This window comes from Alternaria rosae, assembly GCF_020736505.1.
Source record: "Alternaria rosae strain MPI-PUGE-AT-0040 chromosome Unknown BKA58scaffold_7, whole genome shotgun sequence".
NCBI lineage: Eukaryota > Fungi > Ascomycota > Dothideomycetes > Pleosporales > Pleosporaceae > Alternaria > Alternaria rosae.
Window position 1 is genome coordinate 921,702 of NW_025763576.1, and position 21,195 is coordinate 942,896.

Sequence of the window (21,195 nt, forward strand, 5' to 3'; positions counted from 1 at the left end):
GAAGGTTCTTTCAGGGAGGCCATCGACCCATTTCTGTCCCTGACGGACGTCACCGAACAAACCTTCCGCATATTTCTACAATGTGCCCGTACCCGAAATCACCGGCAGTCGGGCAGTGCGACTGTTCCGCTGCCTAATATACTTCTCCAAGATTCAACACCAAAGAGTAGTGTGGATAATGCTACAACGGTTCCCGCAGAGTCAGGAGGAACAGCTGGTCGTGCGAGAGGCGGCTCAAATGCGAGACCCGGTCGGACCACGAAGCGGCACTCGACGATGTCTGCAGTTGCAATGAGTCAATGGAGTTCGATGAGATGGGCAAGCTACACCATGCAGGCTCGGAATGGCGTAGCGGTCACTACTTGTTGGTGATTTCCTTCACGAATCTTTACGTCTTCGCCGACAAGTACAACATCCCCCAGTTACGAGACGACATATTGACTGCCTTAATCGCAGTCAGTTGCATGGGATTGGTGGCCCGACATTGAACGAGAATTGATCGACTTTGCTCACGCAAATCTGCCACAATCGTCCAAGTTCATCCGCTTCTTAAGTGATGTCCACAGCGTACACTTGCCTCTCGCAAGATGCGGACTGCAGTGCTACTAAACTGCGTACATTGAAGGGGATGAATGAAGACTTTGCTTTTGAAATTATGGTTGTGCAGAATCAGAGGCTCAAGAATCTAGAGTCGTCAGATCACATGCCGCTTGAGTTGGAGGACGCTGTGCCCAATTCTTGCATCTTGCACGAGCACCTAGTGCAAGACGCTAGACAATGTCGAAAGCGCATTCGTGACCAGCCGTACATCCTTACCGGGCTCATCGAAATGTGTGTGCAAGACGCCGTGAGCATGGCGAAGGAATTTGATGAGGATTAGGCGGGGAAGGCACCATGGGATACACACTAGAGGATATGAAGAATGACCAAGACATTCGTGTCAAGGGCCCAAAATTTGGCGCCGGCCTCTGAAGATGATAGACAGCCAAGACAGGAGTTTGAGACATGGAACGGCGCTACTGTACCGGCGTGGGGATGAGTACATTACTTGAGACTGCCGGTCAGTGTGGGTCCCAGCAAAAGACGGGCACAGAACGGCCAGAAAGCTCACCTTCATAGAGCAGGGTCCCAACGGGAGATTCCAGCTGACAAGCGAATGAAAGTGATGCTCCAGAGGGGCTGAATGTGACTGCGTGAAACATAACAGACGAAACTATAGGCGAAATCTTGCAACGATGTCTCGGCTGAGGAACCCCAGATTGCTAGTATGGCGCTATGGCCACAGCTAAAGTGGATGCAGGCGCAAGGATTCTGGGCTTCAGAGATGTCGATCCCGTCTCCGAACCAGGACCCTCTTGTTTCGGCGAACCTACTCGTCGCATTCGCGCACGCGTCGGCGGTACCACGGTTTGTCATGTCTCTTGGGCTTTGACACGGCTGCAATGCTTCACGGCATCTTCTTTTAACTCTTCGCATCGCCTCGCTTTTCATCTCAAGTCTGTTTGGCCGGCGCGCGCATTTACCCGTTCAAGTCTTTTCCCGTAGTCAATCGCGGTGCGCCATAGCGATAAGAGAACCACACCAGGTTGGCTCATTGTCTTTGTCGCGTCGACGCGCAGGAACTTGATTCGAAGAGATTGGCCCTCTAATTACGCCTCTCGAGCGACTGCATTTCAATCGCAGCCATGACAGACTATGGCTCCACACCACCGCCCAAGTCGCCCTCTCCGGTGACGGTCCCACGCTCCTCGAGCCTCCCACGCCTGGCAAGCTCCAAGCTCTTCCTCCCGCTGCAGAACGATGCTTCGACGATATCTACGCGCGGGCATCATCTCCCCTCGCTACTCAACAGCGCACGTCGACCGTCTACTATACGCAGCAGTGAGCGCCGCGGCAGCGACACAGACGATGAAGACTTGGAAGCATACAAGAACGGGCTCGTGATGCCTTACGACCGAGACTCCGATCGGAGGAGCAGCATAGGCGCGCACGTGCTCAACACGCCGCAGATGAGGAGCCAGCGGCTGATTGGCAACTCCAATCCCAGGTACAAGTGGGAGAAGTACTACAAGACGGAGGAAGAGCTCAAGGGCATGAAGAAGTCGGTCCGCGAATACTATGAGCGCAACAACCAGCTCCTGCAGCACTATCTATATATCGACCGTCTACTCGATTCCTCCCTCCCGCACAACCTCATTCAAGAGTATACGAATATGGAATCTGGCGCCGTCAAGATTCCCTCAACCATCAGAGAAGAGTCTTCGACCTCGACTTCTCCCCTCGCTGTTACCCCCGCTGGTACAAGTGGCACCAACACGCCCGGTTACTATAGCGAGAACGGGCGAAGTGGTTCGTCAGGTAGTCTCAACGGTAATGGCGCTCAAAAACCCATGGTCAAGCGCACGCCGAAGAACCTCTACAAAGTCCCCGAAGCAGACGAAAACACGCCTCTTCTCGCACACGACGAGGCCGTAGAAGACGAAGAGGACCTGGAGATCGCAAACTCCAAGTTGAAGGATTGGGTCCCGGAAGAAGACGAGGACACCGAAAGCCCCATTGTCAAACTCGCGCTATACGTCAACCTCAGCGCAAACACTGCCCTCCTGATCATGAAGATTGTCGTCACAGTTCTCACCTCGTCGCTCTCCGTAGTCGCCAGTTTGGTCGACGCAGCCCTCGACTTCCTCTCCACCGCCATCGTGTGGTTCACATCATGGATGATCGCGCGTCAAGACCGATACGCCTACCCAGTCGGCCGTCGCCGTCTCGAACCCATCGGCGTACTCATCTTCTCCGTCATCATGATGACATCCTTCTTCCAAGTCGGCATCGAGGGCATTTCCCGACTCACAGGACCCGACCACACAATCGTACAATTGACAATCCCAGCAGTGGCCATCATGGCCGCTACAGTCGTCATCAAAGGCCTTTGCTGGCTATGGTGCCGCCTCATCCGCAACTCGTCCGTTCAGGCACTAGCCCAAGACGCCATGACCGATGTCGTCTTCAACACCTTCTCCATCCTCTTCCCGCTCGTAGGCTACTTCGCCAAGATCTGGTGGCTCGACTCGCTCGGCGGTATCTTACTGTCCGCTTACGTTATCATTAACTGGAGTGCTACCTCTGCGGAGCACATTCGCAACCTGACTGGTGCTAGTGCTACGGCAGATGAGCGCAATATCCTCCTCTACATGACAATGCGCTTTGCAAAGTCCATTAAGAGGATCCAGGGTCTGCAGGCCTACCACGCGGGCGATAAGCTGAATGTCGAGGTTGATATTGTGGTTGATGAGAATCTCAGTTTGAGGGACAGCCATGACTTGGGTGAAAGTCTGCAGTATGTGCTTGGTAAGTTATCCTTTTTCTTCATCCTAATGTATCATTGAGTTGTAAATTAACAGACGTGCAGAGAGTGTACCGTACGTTGATCGCGCGTTTGTACATATTGACTACACGGATTACAACTTCCCAACACACATGTCGCAGCAGGAGTGAGTGGAAGATGAGCCTGGCATCCGAAACGGTTGTATATGTAGCATCGGAGACAGAAGCATTTGGAAATGGAAGATCTGGGTGAGCACTAAGAGCATGGTGCTACATAGCATGTGCTTGCGAACTCGCCTCCCGTAAAGACTGCCCATCATCGCCTCTCTCAAGCTCACGTGGTTGCTGTTGGTTTATGAAACTGGGGATGACCGCAACAAAGGACGTCGAAACGAAAACGAGCGAGAAAGAGAGACATCGGTCCAAGCGGACAGACCCCAATCCTGGGAGATTGTGGAAACAAAAAATAGCCCAGGACTCTACATAGAGTAAAAGTTAACAAAACAAAAGAAAGAGTTACCCATGTCATTGCCATGACCACACATGCACTCACCACGTGCAACCGATTAGTCGTCTCCGTTTCCTCTTCCTCCCTTCCTCCTTGGTCAGAGTGTTCTCACACAACTCATTCGACAGAGGATCTAAAACACTTTGTTAGCAAAAGGTCAAAGCGCACTGTCATTACTCTCCGCTCCGGACTCTCAAACTTACCATGGTTTTCCAGATCACCTGAGCAACCAATCTGCTGCTCACCCTTGAACAGCGCCCCCGGACTCTGCCCATCATTTCTATAGACAAATTCCTCGCCGAAGAGATTCAGTGTCCACTCTCCCGCCGGCCACGTCGGATGCTCGAAGAGATACTCATCAGTTGTTGCGCCTTGATCGTCTTGGTGGAAGTCGTTGAGTAGAGAGATGCACAGGCTGTCGGGTTCTTCGTTGTTGTCGAGGCGGTAGAAGAAGTATCGGTTTTCGTGTTTAGATTTGCAGGTGGTGAATGGGGGGAAGTCGCCATTGGAGATGGTGTTGGAGCATTCTGGGGTCGTGGTTTGTTCGAGGCCGACGGCAAAGGTGCGCTTTTGTGGTTGAGAGGATGGGCTAGGCGACTGGTTGTTGGAGACGCTGTCGTGGGCTGCTTTGTCTGCGCCGTTCCAGATCTGTTTGGGTTGTCAGCTTCCTTACTAACTTCGGATTGTGTTGCCGCTGTTCTTACCATGTTGACTTGCTTGTCGGGATCTTTGGCACGCTCCCAGCTCGACTCAGGCGTGGTTATCCATCTCTTAATTTCTTTCACTCGGTCGAGTCCTTGCTTGCTCTGGTCCCAGGATTCGTAGTTCATGTGTGTAGCAATAATGCCTGCCACTGCCGGTGCAGCGAACGACGTACCCGAATCCTGCGTTGCTGCACCGTCATATTGATCGTGGACGTCGACATCTACTCCAACACCGTAGATGGTCAGCTGTGTGCGCTTCTCTGGATCTTGCTGAGTACCCAGGCCTTGCGAGAAAGGTGCAGCTTTGCCTGCAAGCGTTGCAGCTCCGACATTGAGAATGGGAAAGTCATCCGTCTCCAAGACTTGGGGGAAATGGTCGATGATTTTTCGGCTTCCAGTTTCGGCATTATTGCCTGAAGCAAGCACCACGGGGACTCCGTAATTGAATAAGTCCTTTATCCAGCGAATCTGTTGCTTTGCTCTGTAATCGTTCTCTGCTTCTGCTCGTGTGTAGCCCTTGTGACCATTGTCTCCGACGGCGCGTTCTGTACCCCTGCTCATAACGACAATCTAGAAGTCATGCGACGTTAGTATACTCAACAAGCTTGGTCCAGAACAGTAAACAAGCGTCGGTGGCATCAGTTGTAGGTCGCACTTACTGCTTTGAACCCTGGTATTTTCCTACGCCTTCTGATTACATCTGCAACAATCCTTTCGAACCCGCTGTCAATATCGTCTCCGCCCGGTTTGACCTGCACCGGCACCAGTGTCGCTCCCTTTGCGGTTCCCCATTGTCCGACGATCTTAGAAGCTACTTTGGTTCCGTGACCCTTAGGGGAATGGTCGTATCGAATGTTGTGCGCAGCATTTTGGTTGGTGAAAGCCCGTGTTTCTACGATACCGCTATTATCCTGCTCGTTGTCGAATCCCGGAAATACCTTATCGCCAATTTCCTGGAGTTGGGTTAGAGCGATGTCACCAAGGCATGTGAGGTGAGTCCCTACCTTTTTGACGTCTACCTGTACCCCATGATCCAAAACATACACATGCGCTCCCTTTCCGGCTCTCTTCTCGTGAATGTAGTCCTTGATATTCGTAACAGGTCAGTTTCGGCCTTTTTAGGGCATCGAATACCGTAGTAGGTACTTACGAATCGTCCAAATTGCTTCCCCTTGGATCGATGTGTCAGCCTAGTCAAGATACAGCATTGAGACCTTCACACTTACTCGTAACAGCTGGCTTGGACCAAGTCACGCGCTGCCCCCTCCTGCTTCTGCCAATCTCCCCATTCGAACTTCCGAGCTTCCAAAGTTCTCGTGGTCTTCATACTCGTTCTGGGGACAGCAATCATCTCCACTTCGTGGTATTGACTCGGATCCTCGACATGCTCCACCCATTCCGTCTTTGCCACCACCTCGTCGTACCCTGATTGGTCTAGTACGACGCCCCCCCACGCGTAGACTACTTCGTAATTGTCAAGCTCGGCGTCGAGTCTGCCCTCATCGTACAATCTGTCGAGTTCGTCTTCTGGTATATCCCCGGGCTCATCCCAGGGAAACCTCTTGTCCTCGCGCATCTTAGACCTGTCCTTGGTTAAACCTTCCAGCCAAACTCGGGTTTCGTTGACTTGGGCCTCGTTCCTGATGTCGGCTGCATAGACAGTATATATCTTTGTCGGAAGTGCACGTGCGTTCATATCCGAAGTGTGTAGATTGGCCTTGATTGCCTTTACCCTGCAGAGGTAGAGGTATAAAGTTAGCATATGCCTTCCATGCACTTCGTACAGCCAGAAATTACCATTCCGTTTTGGCTGCGACCTTCTCGTATCCAGCCTGGTCCAAAACCACGCCTGACCATGCACGCACCACTTCGAAATTGTCGAGCTCCTCTTCTAACCTGCCTTCATCGTACAGCCTGTCAAACTATAGAGGATAGAATGTGAGATCAGTAATCATCCCCCACACGTTTCATACAGCCATTGCTCACCTCTTCTTTGGGGAGATCTTCGACAGTGTCCCAGTTCCATCCTAGCTCGTCACGCATCCTGTCCTTGTCTTTGACAAGGCCCTTGAGCCAAATGCGTGTTTCATTGACCTGGGCTTCGTTGTGGACGTCGCTTGCCCAAACCGTGTAAACTCGGGTTTCAGAAAAAGCATCTTGCTGCACTTCCACCGTGGTGGATTCGAGCGGAACGCCTCTAAGCTGGGAGACGACAGCGTGTTGATCAACTGGTGGGTTCACATCTTTCTGTAATGTTGATTCGCCCTTGACTTGCTCCAGGGATTCTGCGGCGTTACCGTTAGCAGATAACATCGACGACGTCAGCGGAACGAAGAGAAGCACTGCTAAGTTGAGCCTCATGGCTGCAATAAGGAGTTTGGAAAGCGGTACGAGATGACTGTGAATCAGCTAAGCAATATGATGAAGAATGAGACAACCTCGAAGATGTCGAGGTCCAAACTGGCTTTCAAGTGTATCCCCTTATACCCCACGTATTTCTCGATACGTGTACTCATCCGCACGCGTCTTTGGAGGCACTCAAAATGAGACCGCCCCATCTCTGGCACAGAAACAAAACTGCGTAACCTGACCCAAGTCAAGGAGTAACCTCGACTCGAACCCGAAGGAACAGTCACCCACAGTGATGGAGGCGTAGCATGCCGGGGCGGTTTCGTCCTGGATACAGGAACGACTGCATGATCCGATCCAAGTAAGGTGTAGACTCGAGTTGGTCCCAAAGGCGCAGTGGCTCAAACTGATAGCGGCGTAGCCTGGTGGGATGGTGTTGTTCTGAACGCATGCGTAATGGGTCCAAGTAAAGCGCCCACTCGGCTCAACACCAGAGGCACAGTAACCCAAGCTGACAGCGGCGTAGCACCTCTCGGTGCGCAATCACGATTTAGCCCCCCACTGCGACGAAGATTGTAACAAAAGGATGTACACGCCTCACAACTGAGATGAGAAAGACGTACCATTTCGTTCCTTCTCCATCGTCACGTCCAATGATGATGCCAATCGATATGTAAGCGCAACTCACTCCGGTGCGCACTCCACTGTAATCCACGATCTCGTTATCGAAGAAGGAGATGGGAGGGTTCAAATCGTGAAATGGGCGATCGCAGCGAAGCAAGAACAAGAAACCTCATTTCGAGAAGCTGTTGTTAAAACTGAGTGGCACGGCAGGCATCATGTGATATCTAGATTAGCAGTCGCGTTCGCGAACCGACGTCATCCGACAGCGGGGCACAGTTCTGGAGGGCAACAGCGACCTCGACGTGTTGTCGGCCGCAAGTTCCGCTTTCAACGCAAAAGAGAACGCGCGCTTGACTCAGACTTCGGCCTGATCGTGGTCCGGGCTGGTCATGAAGTTGTACCTTGGTATGCGGGATGATCGCGATTGACTTTGAAGGTCGTCTGTTGACCATCACTATTTGAAACCAGTGTATAGACTTTATCATCGCATCTGATGATTTCCAACGCCGCCCAATGCCATATGTTAAAAACCTGCACTCCACCACCACCACCCACTCATCATAACCCCTCAACACTCACCCCCTGCGCGACGCCCCTATACTTCTCCTTCCTCGCCTCAATCTCCTCCTTCATCCTCGCCTGTCTCTCTTCCTTACCCACACCCCTAACATACTGCAACAACCTCAATGCACCCGTCGGCGTTACACCCTCAACGCGTCTCGCCATGCCCACGCTCTCCGGCCGCGCTACCTCCAACGCTCTCTTCTCTTCGAAGCTAAGCCCAAAGATGGATTCGTAGTCGAGGTCGACCGGTAACTTGAGGTTCTCGTCCTTGATCCACCGAGCTTGTGTGGCGGTTTGGGAAGCGACGTAGGGGGCGTATGTGGCTTCGATGTGAACGCGGTCTTGGATACGTTGTGAGAAGGCTTTGATTTCGGGGAGAAGGGTGGTGAGATTCGAGGGGGTGGTGTTAGGGAGGCGGAGGAGGTCGTATGCGGAGCGTTTTGTGCTGTCGTTTCTTACGGGGAAGCCTTCTTTGTTCCAGTCTGTCCAGCCCATGGTTTTGGATTGAAGGATTTGGGCTAGAGCGGCCATTTGTTCGGCTTCGTTTTCGAAGGCTTTCCATCGTAGATCGCTAACAACGCCGGCGGCGCGGCCCATGGCCGTGAGACGTGTGTCGGCGTTATCGGCGCGGGCAGACATTCGGTATTCGGAGCGGGAGGTGAACATTCGGTACGGTTCTGAGACACCCTTGGTGATGAGGTCGTCAATCATGATGCCGATGTATCCATCCGCTCTCGTCAGAACCATGGCTTCCTTTCCTAGACTCTTCAAGCCAGCATTGATACCAGCAATTACCCCCTGACCTGCTGCCTCTTCGTAGCCAGTTGTTCCGTTGATCTGACCAGCAAGGAAGAGTCCCGAAATGTTCTTTGTCTCAAGCGTAGAGCGTAAATTCCGCGGGTCAACGTAGTCATATTCCACACCGTAGCCAGGTTGCAGCATCTTCACGTTTTCAAGACCCTTAATAGTCTTGAGCATGGTATTTTGTACGTCCGCGGGCACTGTACAGGAGATTCCGTTCGGGTATATTATATCACTGTCGAAACCTTCCGGCTCCAGCCAGACGATATGTGATGTCTTGTCTGCGAACCGTATCACTTTCGATTCTAGTGATGGACAATACCGCGGCCCTTTGACGGTTTCGCGAATGTGTATTGACTTCTCGAGGTTATTTCGTATTACGTCGTGCGTCGCTTCGTTCGTTCGTGTCTCGTGATTCAGTAATTGGTTCTCGACCTGAACGCGCTCGTTCATATAGCTGAAAGGCATGGGTGGATTATCACCCTCCTGCGCTTCCAAAACTTTGTAGTCGATTGTTTTTCCATCCAACCGTGGTGGTGTCCCCGTCTTCAGCCTTCCCATCGTGAACCCGGCATCCCTCAAACTCTTACTTAGTCCAAAGGTCGCAGCTTCACCCATGCGTCCGGATGGGAACGACTCAAGACCAATGTGTATTTCTCCCCCAAGAAATGTGCCAGTCGTGATGACCACGTTTCCCGTCGGTATTATCTCCCCACTCTCCAATCTTACACCAGTAATCTTCCCATACTGGCCCTTCGATCCCTCCTCTTGTGTCCTGTCCACGATGATATCCGCCACGCTACCTTCCACAACACTCAGCCCCTTGTATGCCAGTATCTCATCCTTCATATATCTCTTATACAGCGCCCTGTCAATCTGCGCTCTGGGTCCCCAAACGGCAGGTCCTTTCTTCCTATTCAGCACCCTGAACTGCACACCCGCCTTATCCACAATACGACCCACAATACCATCCAGCGCATCGATTTCGCGAAGCATAGTGCCTTTTCCGATACCGCCGAATGAAGGATTACACGAGCAGACACCGAGGTTGTGGACTGAGGGCGTTATGAGGGCCGTTCGGGCGCCGGAGCGAGCTGCCGCCGCGGAGGCTTCGCAGCCTGCGTGGCCGCCGCCAATTACTATTACATCGTATGGTCTACATAAGAGTCAGTGTTGGTCAATTGGTGGGGTCTTAGTATAGTGGCGTACCGATCTGCGCCAGACACCGTCGCGAATGTGCGTGGGCGACGACTGAAGCGATTGAGCGACCGTACCCGAGGCGCATGGCCCCAGAGCTGACGCGCTGGTATTGGCACGACTCTGTGCATGATGTGGAGGTGCTGTGTTGGAGTTTAGACGTTGCGCCACAAGAACTCATGATGGGTCAACTCGGAGGTCTTCGTTCGCCGCATCACGTCCGTGCGCAAGTGGGTAGCCTGACGAGATGCAATAGGTATACCAAGCTGCTGAACTGATGAGTGCGTAGTTTGGCTCTCTGCTGCTAAAATTACTCCCGTAATGGCGTTGTTAGTAGCTGTATATTCATGTGTCTTGAAGAAAAAGGTATCATTCCGTTAATTCCAAGCCACGCCACTCCTAGAGTAGAGATCTTACAAAGTGAACTGTGAGCCCATAGTCGTACATTTGAATATCGTAAAAAGAAAATCCACAAGGAGATCCTACAGCACCGCGCAAAGATGTGTCTCCTCGAAACTTCTCTACCCCGCAGCCAACACTTGCCACTCGGAGCTGTCGTGAAAGAACTGCAATCATGGAACATAATGGTCGAAGACGAAGGAGCCCTTCAAACCTGCACATTTAACCAGAAGCTTCCTGAACCAGCCCCTCGTCGTTAGTTTCCGTATCCTCAGTACGAGGCCGAGACAAGACATCAAAGTTGCCTACAGACAAATTAGCACGACCTCTCTCATCCACCCGCATCAGAAAACGCACGTGCGACCAAGCTCAAATTGCTCTTCTTGTTGCCCTCGCTGTCAAGATATGTCTCCATGCGCGCATCCGCATCAACATAGAGCATCGATCCCTTGGGCACATTCATCAAGAAGTCCTTCTGCGCGCCCTGTACGAAACTCGCAATCCGGAACCAGCTGGTCTTCTTGTCCTCGCCCTTGCCGTAGCTCGTTCCCACTACGTAGCGCACAAGCGTCCTGTCGCCAGAGACGGTGACTTCTTCTGGCGCAACACCGAGACGGCCAATGACGGTCATGCGCGCGACCTGCGAGGGGCGGGTGGACGAGAAGCTGCGTGCGAAGGTCGAGGTGGGTGCGCGGGCCGCAGCGCGGAAGGTGGAGGAGAACATCGTCGGGGGTGTTTTGGCGCGGAATTGGTGGGTTGCGTAGGGAGTGGCGGTCGAATTGGCGGTTGTGGGCTGGAGGTTGTCGTGATGCGAGACGAGTGGGGTTGTTGCGTTTGCTTATGGGGCGCGACGCGGTTACGCTAGTGTAGCCCTGCCTAGGTAGCTTCGAAGGTATCAAGGTCGAATGACAAGGGGCACTGACACGTGCGCCCATGGTACCCAAGCCTTCATCCGCACATCGTGTCCTAGGAGTTTTACCCGTGATCATTGTATAGATTGATTGGTAGCTTGACTAATCTATAGTCTCTGTGCTATTGGGTATATTCCGCTATGATACAAACATCCCTTGTAGGGATCCCAAGTCGGTATGCAGCCCCGGCTCGGCTACCGCTTTGCCTTCTTCTTCTCCCTCTCATCCTCCTCACTGTCGTAGTCTTTGTAGATTCCAACTGGCTGAGTCTTCTCCCATGCACCAGTAAATACAGCCTTCTCTCCCTCTTTCAGCGCATACTTGAGCAGCGCCTCCCTAGGATCCTCGTCCCTCATATCACTGCCTTCAATTTGCTCCATAACATACTTCTGATCGGGCGTTGACTTGGCAAAAGGTGTTGTAGCTGGGATATGCGGTCTCCGTGGGTCTCGGCTCTTGCCTGAGGCTGTGAGACCGATGGTGGGATGGCGTGCGGAGAATGAGGCTGCATTGCCAGAAGGATCGTGTGCTTCACCAGCCATACCGAGCGGGTCCATGTCTACGGTGAGGGACGGGTCGTCATCGAGGTGGCGCTTCTTTGGGGCCTTACTGAGGATGGTAAGAGCACCGGCGTTGGACAGCTTGGGGTTAAAGAGGATCGTCGTTTGACCGTTGGCTGAACCTGTGAGGATTTGGTTGAGCCTGGGATGCCAGTTGACCGTTATCAGAGGAGAGCCTGGCGTGACTGGTGTGACGAGCTCTGGGCGAAGTGTTGCTGGGTTGAGGATGTGGAGGTGCCCGGTCTCTGATCCTGTGACTATGCTCTGCGAGTTGGGCGCAAACTTGATGTTTGATGTCGGATATTGTGAAGACGTTGACGGATGTGATGTGGTGTTCAGAGGTGTCTTGAACTTCCTCGTGTCCCACAACTTGATGGTGTCGTCCCCTCCTCTTGTGATCACCAGCCTGCCATCTGCACTGATATCCAGCCCGCTCGTCCATGTGTCTCTTGCATGCGCTTCTTTAATCTCTGCTGTCGGCCTGTGGTAGGGTCCCTCACCACCCCACATGACGAGACTTCCGTCTAGTGCTGCTGACACAAGCATACTGCTCCCTCCCTCGGCCGCGGCGCCCCATGCAATGGCCGTCATCCTTGTCATGCCTGCGCTACCAGCAGCTCTTGACTTGTGTACGATGACCTCCTCCTGCTTCATCCTCTTGTTCACGTCCCATATCCGCACTGTACTGTCTGTGCCTGCTGTAGCGAAGCGGTCGCGATTCGTGGGGTGCCATGCGCCGCTTGTGATTTCTGCCGTATGTCCTTTTGTGTTGTGTTTGTCCCTCAGGTACATGTCGCCCTTGACAAACTCCGATATAAGCTCTCCATCCCTGCTGAACAGCCTCGCCTGTGATGTTGCAGTAATGCATAAGAATTGGCCGCCAGAGTGCGGGCCGAATATGACCTGGTGTATCGAATGCGACTCGGCGGTTTGCGAGGGTTTGGTGGTGAAAGGATCGACCGTCTTGAATGCGCGGATAGTACTTGGGGTAAGTGCGCTAAGATCGTGCAGCTTGAGTGTGCAGTCGTTCCCTCCAGTTACCAACCGCGTACCGGATGCATCGAGCGCAATCGTCGTGACTGCACGATCGTGCGTCTTGATGATCAGTTCGTGAGAGACTGGATATTCATCTTCCTCATCGCTCATATCGCTATCATCGTCGTCCGAATCCTTTTCGTCGTCCGACCCTTTCTCCTTCTTTGCCTGCTTGCTCTCATCAACCACTGGCCTACGCGCGCGCTCGATTTGCGCCTCGACGTTCACGGAGCCGTCCTTCTTTCCGAATTCGCTGGGCAAGTATTGCTTGAGAGCCTGTTCGTCGTCTGCAGAAAATTCCATGATCGTGCTGTGTGGATAGCCCGCTGGTTGGTCTAGGGTTGGCGCCGACGGTCGGTCGCAAGAAAGTTCGAGGTGGAGCGCAGGAGGCTGCAGTATGACGCGCCGCGCTAAGACACTCGACCGCGGTTTCGGGACACCCTTCACTCATTACCATTCATGGATCCCTTATGTCTTCATCTCATCGTCAAAATCCCATGGTTTTTTAAATGCTTTCTATCTTACATTGGATTGTCTAGACTCCTTCTACTCTTCAACACGTCCGCTCGTCTTACGAACAACCCCTAGACGAGGACATGATCGTAAATGGGTCTCTTTTGGCTGGCAATGATGTTGCCAGTTAGACTTCGAAGGTTCTAAACCTCTAGAACCATGAGTACATTAGCGAGGTTGGCGCCGACAATGGCTTGGAGCCTACCACTTCTTCTACTGTAGACTATAACGTTGTCGCCACAACCACCGCTCGGAGCACCTGCGTTCAACGAAGCAATGTGACCATTGGACGACTGGCAATATGCCGGTACAAGTTAAACTTAACCAACAAACACCATGTTCCTCGATCGAATGTTTTGGTCGCGTGATCTTGTATACTAATCTCGCTGCCCGAAGTTTGTCCGGCACACTCGAACTGTCACACCAGCAGCAGCTCACAAGTGGCGGCATCGTCATGCGCCAAGCAGTCCGCCTTGCTTCAGCCACAGAGTATGGCTTGGACAAGTACTAAGTGGTTTGATGCCAAGAGTTCCGCTGAGAATTGAACTGCCAAGTTCCAAGTTGGGATTCTAGATTCCGGTTTGCCGTACGCCTGCACCACTCAGAGCGTCACAAACTCCGATGGTCCTTGTCCGACGTCATGCGCACATTCAACACCATCAATCCTACTTGGCAACGCCACACGCTGTTGTACTCTCAGCCTCAACACGTAATTGTGTCTCCTCGGAGCCATCGTGTCGCTTGGCAAGCATCTTTCCTATAGCATTTAAGTAGCTTGCTACCCCGCCAGCTCCGCAGGATGTACCTCATCGAATACATACACCGTTCAATACAGATAACACAGATCCTACGTGAACGATACTTACCATGCCTCACCACCACCCCGGAACCTGGGCCAGCAAGAGCGACATCGACCCCACCAACGTCCCCTGGGCAGTAACAACTCATCTTCTCGCCATCAATCATGAACAGTTGCTTCGCGTTACAAGACACCCCTTCCTCGAGCGTGCCGCAAAAGGCACCCTACCAAAGCCTTTGATTGCACAATGGCTCGCAAACGACAGGCAGTACCTTCAAGGTTATCTTGCTACTATCAACCACACCCTCAACCTCATCCGCAGTACGCACAAGTCAACGACTGCACCTGGTGAGGAGCCAGACATTCCCACGCGATTCATTGCGTGGTTAGAATCTGGTATCAAGAATGGAGAGAGGGAGTTGCGGTTTTTCCAAGAAGTTGCTGAGATCTACAAGATCGATCTTCCCCCCTCACCACTCCAAGAGAACATCAAATCCGAAGGGCTCCGTCGCTATGAAGCACTATTCGCTAGTGTTGCTTCCCAACAACCAAACACGTTCATGCCGTGGCTCGAAGGCGCCGTTCTACTATGGTCGACTGAGAAGGTATACTACGAGGCCTGGTCCTGGGCCCGCCGACAAGACGCCCAGTCTTCTCCTCGGAACTACGACAACGACCAAGACGGCGGTGCGATGCGCCGAGAGTTCATTCCCAATTGGTCAAATCGCGATTTCCTCATGTTCGTTGAGCAGCTTGAGCGCATTGTCAACGAGGGTGTAAGCGACGCTGTTGACCGAGATGATACAAGATGGGCAGAGGTCAAGAGCAGGATTGATCCTATTTGGAGGGCCCTGCTCGACGCTGAAGAGGCGTTCTGGCCAGATGTGCTCAGTGGCGAAGGCAGTCTGATCGAGCCTGGCGTTAGACGCGGTGTCGATGGCAAGATGGATGGCACCACGCTGCGCAGTACGGGAGAGGATGAGATTTTGAACGAGAGACAGGGCGTCCGTAGTGGAGACATTACCACTTTGCATAGCAACGAGTACGGACAGGTAGTGAACTAGAACGATCAGAGTTGGCAGTAGGGGTGCTGCGTAAAGAGAGTTCATTGTAGTTGCAGGGGGCGTGTGATACACATTTGTTACCCAATGAATCCATAATAATATCACAATATGTTGTACATCTGACTTGTTTGTGATCGGCCATAACAAAGAACACTACAGCACCTCATACAAGGAAAAACCTGAACAGGTCTGGTGGCTACATTGACGTTGGGTCATCTACTTTGCATGTTTTCATCTTGATGTAGGCTCCATAGTGTTCAGATATTTTCTTGAATGAGGTGACAGAATATTGTGTCTAGTCGTCTGGCGAACATCTGATGCGTGTTCGGGCTAGACAACGGCCCGACAAAGATCCGGCATGATGGTCTATGCGTCCAATAGCTTGGACGCCGTGAAAATACTACTGCAAAAAAGTTCGAGAACATCGCATCGCCAATCGCAACACCAACACCCGACACAATAATCGCCATGGCTCTCGTGCAGACCGACCCCGACGCGTATGTGATCAAGCCAGCGGCGGCTGCGCCTGCCATCGACACAAGCGACTGGCCGCTCCTGCTCAAAAACTACAGCGACCGTATGCTGCAGCTTCCCCATAGCTCCAGAATGCTTTGCTAATGCGCGTACAGTGCTCGTTCGCACATCGCACTACACTCCCATCCCAAATGGATGCACACCGTTGTCGCGAGACCTCAAGTCTTACATTAGCTCTGGTGTTATCAACCTCGACAAGCCTTCCAACCCATCCTCTCACGAAGTCGTGTCATGGATCAAGCGCATGCTGAGGTAAGAGGCACTTCGTGACTTTTCTTTTAAGGCGCATTCAGCTAACGCGTGCCAAAGAGTCGAGAAGACTGGTCACAGTGGAACTCTTGACCCCAAGGTCACTGGTTGCCTCATCGTCTGCATTGATCGCGCCACTCGTCTCGTCAAGTCCCAGCAGGGAGCCGGAAAGGAGTATGTCTGCGTCATCCGCATGCATGACAAGCTTCCCGGAGGCGAGGCCCAGTTTGCGCGTGCCCTTGAGACGCTCACCGGAGCTCTCTTCCAGCGTCCCCCGCTCATTTCCGCCGTCAAGCGTCAACTCCGTATTCGAACCATCCACGAGAGCAAGCTGTACGAGTTTGACAACGAGAGGCAGCTCGGTGTGTTCTGGGTCAGCTGCGAGGCTGGAACCTACATCCGTACTCTGTGCGTGCATCTTGGTCTTTTGCTCGGTGTTGGCGCCCACATGCAGGAGCTCCGCCGTGTTAGGAGTGGAGCCATGGACGAGACCAAGGACTTGGTCACTCTGCACGACGTTCTCGATGCCCAATGGCTACACGACAACAACCGCGACGAGGCTTACCTGCGCAAGGTCATCGCGCCTCTGGAGAGTCTGTTGATGAGCTACAAGCGTATCGTGGTCAAGGACAGCTCTGTCAACGCCATCTGCTACGGTGCTAAGCTCATGCTTCCCGGTCTGCTGCGATTCGAGAAGGGTATTGAGATCCACGAGGAGGTCGTCCTCATGACCACCAAGGGTGAGGCTATCGCGCTCGCTTACGCGCAAATGTCGGCTGTCGAGATGTCATCGTGCGACCACGGTGTTGTTGCGAAGATCAAGCGTGTCATTATGGAACGTGACCTTTACCCCAGGAGGTGGGGTATGGGCCCAGTCGCCACCGAGAAGAAGAAGATGAAGGAGGCTGGCACTCTTGACGTAGGTGATCAACTTCAGATTTGCGAGTGCTATACTGACATGCTCAGAAATTCGGCCGCCCCAACGACAAGACTCCTTCCAAGTGGAACACTGAGTACAAGGACTTCAACAGGAACGATGTCGACGGCGCCTCTGCTCCCCTTGCCCAGACAACTTCGACCTCTGAGGTTCTCGCCGCTCCTGCAATCCCAGCGACGGGTCTTACCTCTACTGAAGAGGCTGAGGCGGAAGCTGAGACCGACAAGAAGAGCAAGAAGCGCAAGAGCCGCGGTGACGGTGACGATGAGGCCGATGAGGACAAGGCCGAGCGCAAGCGCAAGAAGAAGGAAGAGAAGGCTGCGAAGAAGGCCGAAAAGGCCGCCAAGAAGGACAAGAAGAAGAGCAAGGGTGATTCTGACAGCGACTCCGACTAAACGATCAGTTATGAACGATGGACGTCCGAACCAAAAAGCGACAGCGCGCATTGCTGTTGCCTGTACAAGCGCTGTACACCAGAACCGTGTACATGTCATAGTTACTACTACTCTATCCTTGGATACCAGCTTCTTTAATGTAGCATACCGGAAAAATGGCGTTAGGGATCATGGGCATGCTGGCGTTTTATGGCGCGTCGAAGTTTTCTGCGACAAAGGTGGTCGATTGCGTGTTCAAGTGCGACATTGCGTATCGCTAGACATGTTCAATTCACTGTTTAAATTTCACATTTCTGATACTTTCACATGGCTGTCATTGATGCGCAGTGCTTCTCGTAGGCTGTAATTATGGCTTGTGTGGTCGAAAACACCACTCTGATGCTTCGTATGTATGCCTAAATGTCCATGCCAACAGGCCAAGGGAGGGTACTTGGAGTCGCGGAACCTATGTTGAAATGTCTTGCATCTTAACTGGGAAAGTGTTCGGGTTGTTGCTGGCTAGCCAGTGGACTCGAAGAACTTGGGCGGCGCGCTTGAGCGTTGGATCATTGCGTCGTGAGATCGCTGCAGGAGTATTCCCTGAACTGTATGTTGAAATAGAAAGCTTGCAACCCAATGACGCGTTCGGCAAATCTGGGATCGTAAGATTATGCTAATTTAACGCATAGCGACTTCATTTCAGCTGCGAGGCTTCACGTGTTGAAGTGAAGCTTCTTAGACTGCAAGAGCGGGGCGCGTCAAGCAAGACCACGAGGAACGGCAAGCGCGCGTCTTCAGGTGGAGCGCGCCAGCTCATTGCTAGATACGTCGATTCGATACAATCCCTGTGCTACGAATTCAGGTTTCTAATTTTGAGTTGAAGCGCATGATGCACGACATCAGAGTTTGTGATGGTTAGGATATGGCATTGTGGTTGAAGCTTCTCGAAGCTTCCCTGTGTTCGCTCCGCGTCAGGGCTCGACGTCACCGCTAGCGTCGTTTGACAAGTGGAGAGACATCCAAAGCTCGAGTGATAAATGCGACCCAACCTTACAAGCTGCCACCAAAGAAGCTTACAAACACTACTTGCGCATACACGAGACACCCTACTTTTCTAATCACCGGACTTCAAAATGGTCAAGGAGTCCAAGCTCTACGATTCATTAGGTACGTTTGCCTCGGATGTGCCCCTCCACCACCCTGCCCTGCCAGGACGCGGCATGCCCGGGCCCGGGGTGTTCGAGGTCTCGGGTAGATACATGAACTATTGCTGACTGAGTTCTAGGCATATCAGAAACCGCGACGCAAGATGAGATCAAGAAAGCATACCGCAAGGCGGCGCTGAAGTGGCACCCCGACAAGAATAAGGACAACCCGCAAGCTGCTGAGAAATTCAAAGGTACGTAAACCAATTCCCTAGCTCACACAGTCTGGATATAGTATATTAACAGTACGTTTAGAATGTTCACAAGCCTACGAAATCCTCTCCGACCCCGAGAAGCGCAAAACGTACGATCAATACGGCCTCGAATTCATACTACGCGGCGGCGTACCACACCCTGAAGATGCTGGAGGTGCTGGTGGTAACCCATTCGCGGGTGCAGGAGGCGGCGGAGGCTTCCCCTTCGCATCATCGGGTGGCATGCCCGGCGGCACACGCTCGTTCCACTTCTCGACGGGCGGCGGCGGCGGAAACGGCTTCAACTTCTCCAACGCCGACGATATCTTTGGCGAGTTTATGCGCAACAGCGGCGCCGGCGGTGATGACTTTGACTTTGGCGGCTTCGGCATGGGCGGTATGCCTGGCGGAATGGGTGGTGGTATGGGCGGAAGCGGTGGTGGAGGTGGAAAAGGCGGCCGATTCCGCGGTGGACGACGAGCACCAGAGCCTGAAGTCACGGTTGTTGAGAAGCCGCTTGCGGTGAGCTTGGAAGAGCTGTACAATGGCACCACCAAGAAGCTCAAGATTAAGCGCAAGACATACGACCAGAGTACCGGCAAGCAAAGCACGCAAGACCGGATTCTGGAGGTGCCTATCAAGAAGGGGTTGAAGGCTGGTAGCAAGATCAAGTTCTCAGATGTCGGCGACCAGGTGGAGGGTGGAACACAAGATCTACACTTCATCGTCTCTGAGGTAAGTCTTTCCATTCACGATTCACGCAAAAATCGATACTAACGACACCACAGAAACCCCACGCAATGTTCACCCGCGAAGGCGACGACGTCAAACACACGATCGAAATCGACCTCAAAGAAGCCCTAACCGGCTGGCGCCGAACCGTCCAAACCATCGACGGCAAACAACTCAGCGTCGGCAGCGGCGGTCCTACAGGTCCCACCTGGACAGAACGATATCCCAACCTCGGCATGCCCAAGTCCAAGAAACCCTCAGATCGCGGCGACTTCATCGTCGGCGTAAAGATCAAGTTCCCCACCAGCTTGACAAGCGCACAAAAGGAGAAGCTGAAGGAAATACTATAGTTGGACTGAGGGAAGGAACACCTGCTCCTGCGCATGAACAACGTGTGACAGGGTATTGGTGACGAGACGAACTTTGATTCTCGTATATCATTTGCATTTCTTTATCGGTTTTTTTACGCCTATATATGCTCGACATGAGCCACACGAAGGCGTCGGTGGAGTTCTGATATGTTTATTGTTGTTTGGAAGGGAGGAGGAGATGGAAGGCCAGCGTGGTGGAATGCTGGTAAGGATGATTGGGGATGATATATATGAAGTAACGCGTCTATGATAGACGAATCAATGAACTAGTATACTGCGCTGCCAATGTCCCAAAATATTGAACAATCTGGTCATTAAAGACGTGTACTGGAATGCCGGTCAAATGGATGAGGACGACCAAACATCCGATTTGAAGATACTCATCTAAATCAGTTATGGATAGATTCATTGAGCTTGAGATCCAGCACTAAAGCCATAAGATCTGGTTCTCGGATCCGTAGATCCTACGTGCGCGACTGCAACGTCCTCCTTTGCGATGGAAATGGAAAGATGACTAGTGCCTTCTGGCGTGCACGGCTCCAGCTACAGCTCCGGCATCCGTTCTCTCCATTCTACTATTCATCTCTTCACCCATCAACCACTTAGTCTCGAAGCCATGGCTCCTAAAACAGTCACCGGTATTGGAACTTCAGATCAGCATGTGCCGCAGGAATGCACAGCCTATACTGCGGCAAGCATGCACGCTGCCCCGCCTCCTGGCAGCTTTCTGCTTACTATCTCGCTGAGCGCGACGACATAGGCTCCTCACTGCTTTGTTTATCCTCATCCACTTTAGATTTATTGGCAATACCCAAGTCTGTTCACAACAGAAAGTGGGTTAACCTACGGTGACTACTACCCAGGATTCAACACGGTGAGTACCAAAAGCAACGCGTTCTTTGATGCCGAGGAAGATCCAGTCAACCGCTGGCGGGCAATTGTAACGACCTATTCTGGTTTGGATTCAACGTATGCGACCGACCGGCTGCCACCTATTGCCGCTATAGTCGAACGAGAAATGCGATTGCGAAAATCCGATACATACATTGCGGGTATGTGGAAAAGCAGTCTGCTTACCGATCTAGCCTGGGTTGTCAACGAGTTTGGTGAATGGCAGGTGCCACGTCCTTCAGACACCATTCCGACGTGGTCGTGGTCATCTTCACAAAGCATAGTTCAATGGGACCGCGGAACCATCGTGCCATCACTTAGGCTTGTTGATCTGTCTTTTACTCGGAATGGACCGA

At 52.5% G+C, this 21,195-nt stretch overlaps 9 protein-coding genes across 9 annotated transcripts; 5 read left to right on the plus strand and 4 right to left on the minus strand.

Annotated features, from left to right (window-relative positions):
* Positions 1–200: 200 nt before the first annotated feature.
* On the plus strand, positions 201–1,214 carry BKA58DRAFT_388320 (uncharacterized protein). The gene is made up of 2 exons (XM_046170638.1): positions 201–1,047; positions 1,112–1,214. The coding sequence occupies exon 1, from the start codon at positions 557–559 to the stop codon at positions 878–880; it is 324 nt and encodes a 107-aa protein (XP_046023270.1). The 5' UTR covers positions 201–556; the 3' UTR covers positions 881–1,047; positions 1,112–1,214.
* A 374-nt stretch (positions 1,215–1,588) lies between these two features.
* Positions 1,589–3,676, plus strand: BKA58DRAFT_208113 (cation diffusion facilitator 10). Its single transcript, XM_046165988.1, has 2 exons — positions 1,589–3,348; positions 3,410–3,676. Exons 1-2 carry the CDS (start codon positions 1,686–1,688, stop codon positions 3,493–3,495), a joined length of 1,749 nt encoding a protein of 582 aa, XP_046023271.1. The 5' UTR covers positions 1,589–1,685; the 3' UTR covers positions 3,496–3,676.
* Positions 3,677–3,758: 82 nt separating this feature from the next.
* On the minus strand, positions 3,759–7,206 carry BKA58DRAFT_460410 (peptidase S8/S53 domain-containing protein). The gene is made up of 9 exons (XM_046174762.1): positions 6,523–7,206; positions 6,334–6,458; positions 5,763–6,269; positions 5,687–5,726; positions 5,541–5,621; positions 5,196–5,489; positions 4,537–5,106; positions 4,036–4,480; positions 3,759–3,965 (listed from the first exon to the last, which is right to left on the minus strand). Exons 1-9 carry the CDS (start codon positions 6,895–6,897, stop codon positions 3,874–3,876), a joined length of 2,529 nt encoding a protein of 842 aa, XP_046023272.1. The 5' UTR covers positions 6,898–7,206; the 3' UTR covers positions 3,759–3,873.
* A 689-nt stretch (positions 7,207–7,895) lies between these two features.
* BKA58DRAFT_388324 (glucose inhibited division protein A-domain-containing protein) lies at positions 7,896–10,387 on the minus strand. Its single transcript, XM_046170639.1, has 2 exons — positions 10,084–10,387; positions 7,896–10,030 (listed from the first exon to the last, which is right to left on the minus strand). The coding sequence occupies exons 1-2, from the start codon at positions 10,200–10,202 to the stop codon at positions 8,068–8,070; spliced, it is 2,082 nt and encodes a 693-aa protein (XP_046023273.1). The 5' UTR covers positions 10,203–10,387; the 3' UTR covers positions 7,896–8,067.
* Positions 10,388–10,425: 38 nt separating this feature from the next.
* On the minus strand, positions 10,426–11,289 carry BKA58DRAFT_388325 (uncharacterized protein). Its single transcript, XM_046170640.1, has 2 exons — positions 10,828–11,289; positions 10,426–10,775 (listed from the first exon to the last, which is right to left on the minus strand). The coding sequence occupies exons 1-2, from the start codon at positions 11,192–11,194 to the stop codon at positions 10,693–10,695; spliced, it is 450 nt and encodes a 149-aa protein (XP_046023274.1). The 5' UTR covers positions 11,195–11,289; the 3' UTR covers positions 10,426–10,692.
* A 72-nt stretch (positions 11,290–11,361) lies between these two features.
* BKA58DRAFT_208195 (WD repeat-containing protein 70) lies at positions 11,362–13,453 on the minus strand. The gene has a single exon (XM_046165989.1). The coding sequence runs from the start codon at positions 13,277–13,279 to the stop codon at positions 11,576–11,578; it is 1,704 nt and encodes a 567-aa protein (XP_046023275.1). The 5' UTR covers positions 13,280–13,453; the 3' UTR covers positions 11,362–11,575.
* Positions 13,454–14,178: 725 nt separating this feature from the next.
* On the plus strand, positions 14,179–15,622 carry BKA58DRAFT_208199 (uncharacterized protein). The gene has a single exon (XM_046165990.1). It carries the CDS (start codon positions 14,357–14,359, stop codon positions 15,350–15,352), a length of 996 nt encoding a protein of 331 aa, XP_046023276.1. The 5' UTR covers positions 14,179–14,356; the 3' UTR covers positions 15,353–15,622.
* A 72-nt stretch (positions 15,623–15,694) lies between these two features.
* On the plus strand, positions 15,695–17,695 carry BKA58DRAFT_208201 (centromere/microtubule-binding protein CBF5). Its single transcript, XM_046165991.1, has 4 exons — positions 15,695–15,929; positions 15,982–16,138; positions 16,196–17,054; positions 17,102–17,695. The coding sequence occupies exons 1-4, from the start codon at positions 15,821–15,823 to the stop codon at positions 17,465–17,467; spliced, it is 1,491 nt and encodes a 496-aa protein (XP_046023277.1). The 5' UTR covers positions 15,695–15,820; the 3' UTR covers positions 17,468–17,695.
* Positions 17,696–18,351: 656 nt separating this feature from the next.
* BKA58DRAFT_208203 (DNAJ heat shock family protein-like protein) lies at positions 18,352–20,234 on the plus strand. The gene is made up of 4 exons (XM_046165992.1): positions 18,352–18,613; positions 18,732–18,845; positions 18,907–19,580; positions 19,634–20,234. The coding sequence occupies exons 1-4, from the start codon at positions 18,580–18,582 to the stop codon at positions 19,925–19,927; spliced, it is 1,116 nt and encodes a 371-aa protein (XP_046023278.1). The 5' UTR covers positions 18,352–18,579; the 3' UTR covers positions 19,928–20,234.
* The last annotated feature ends 961 nt before the right edge of the window (positions 20,235–21,195 follow it).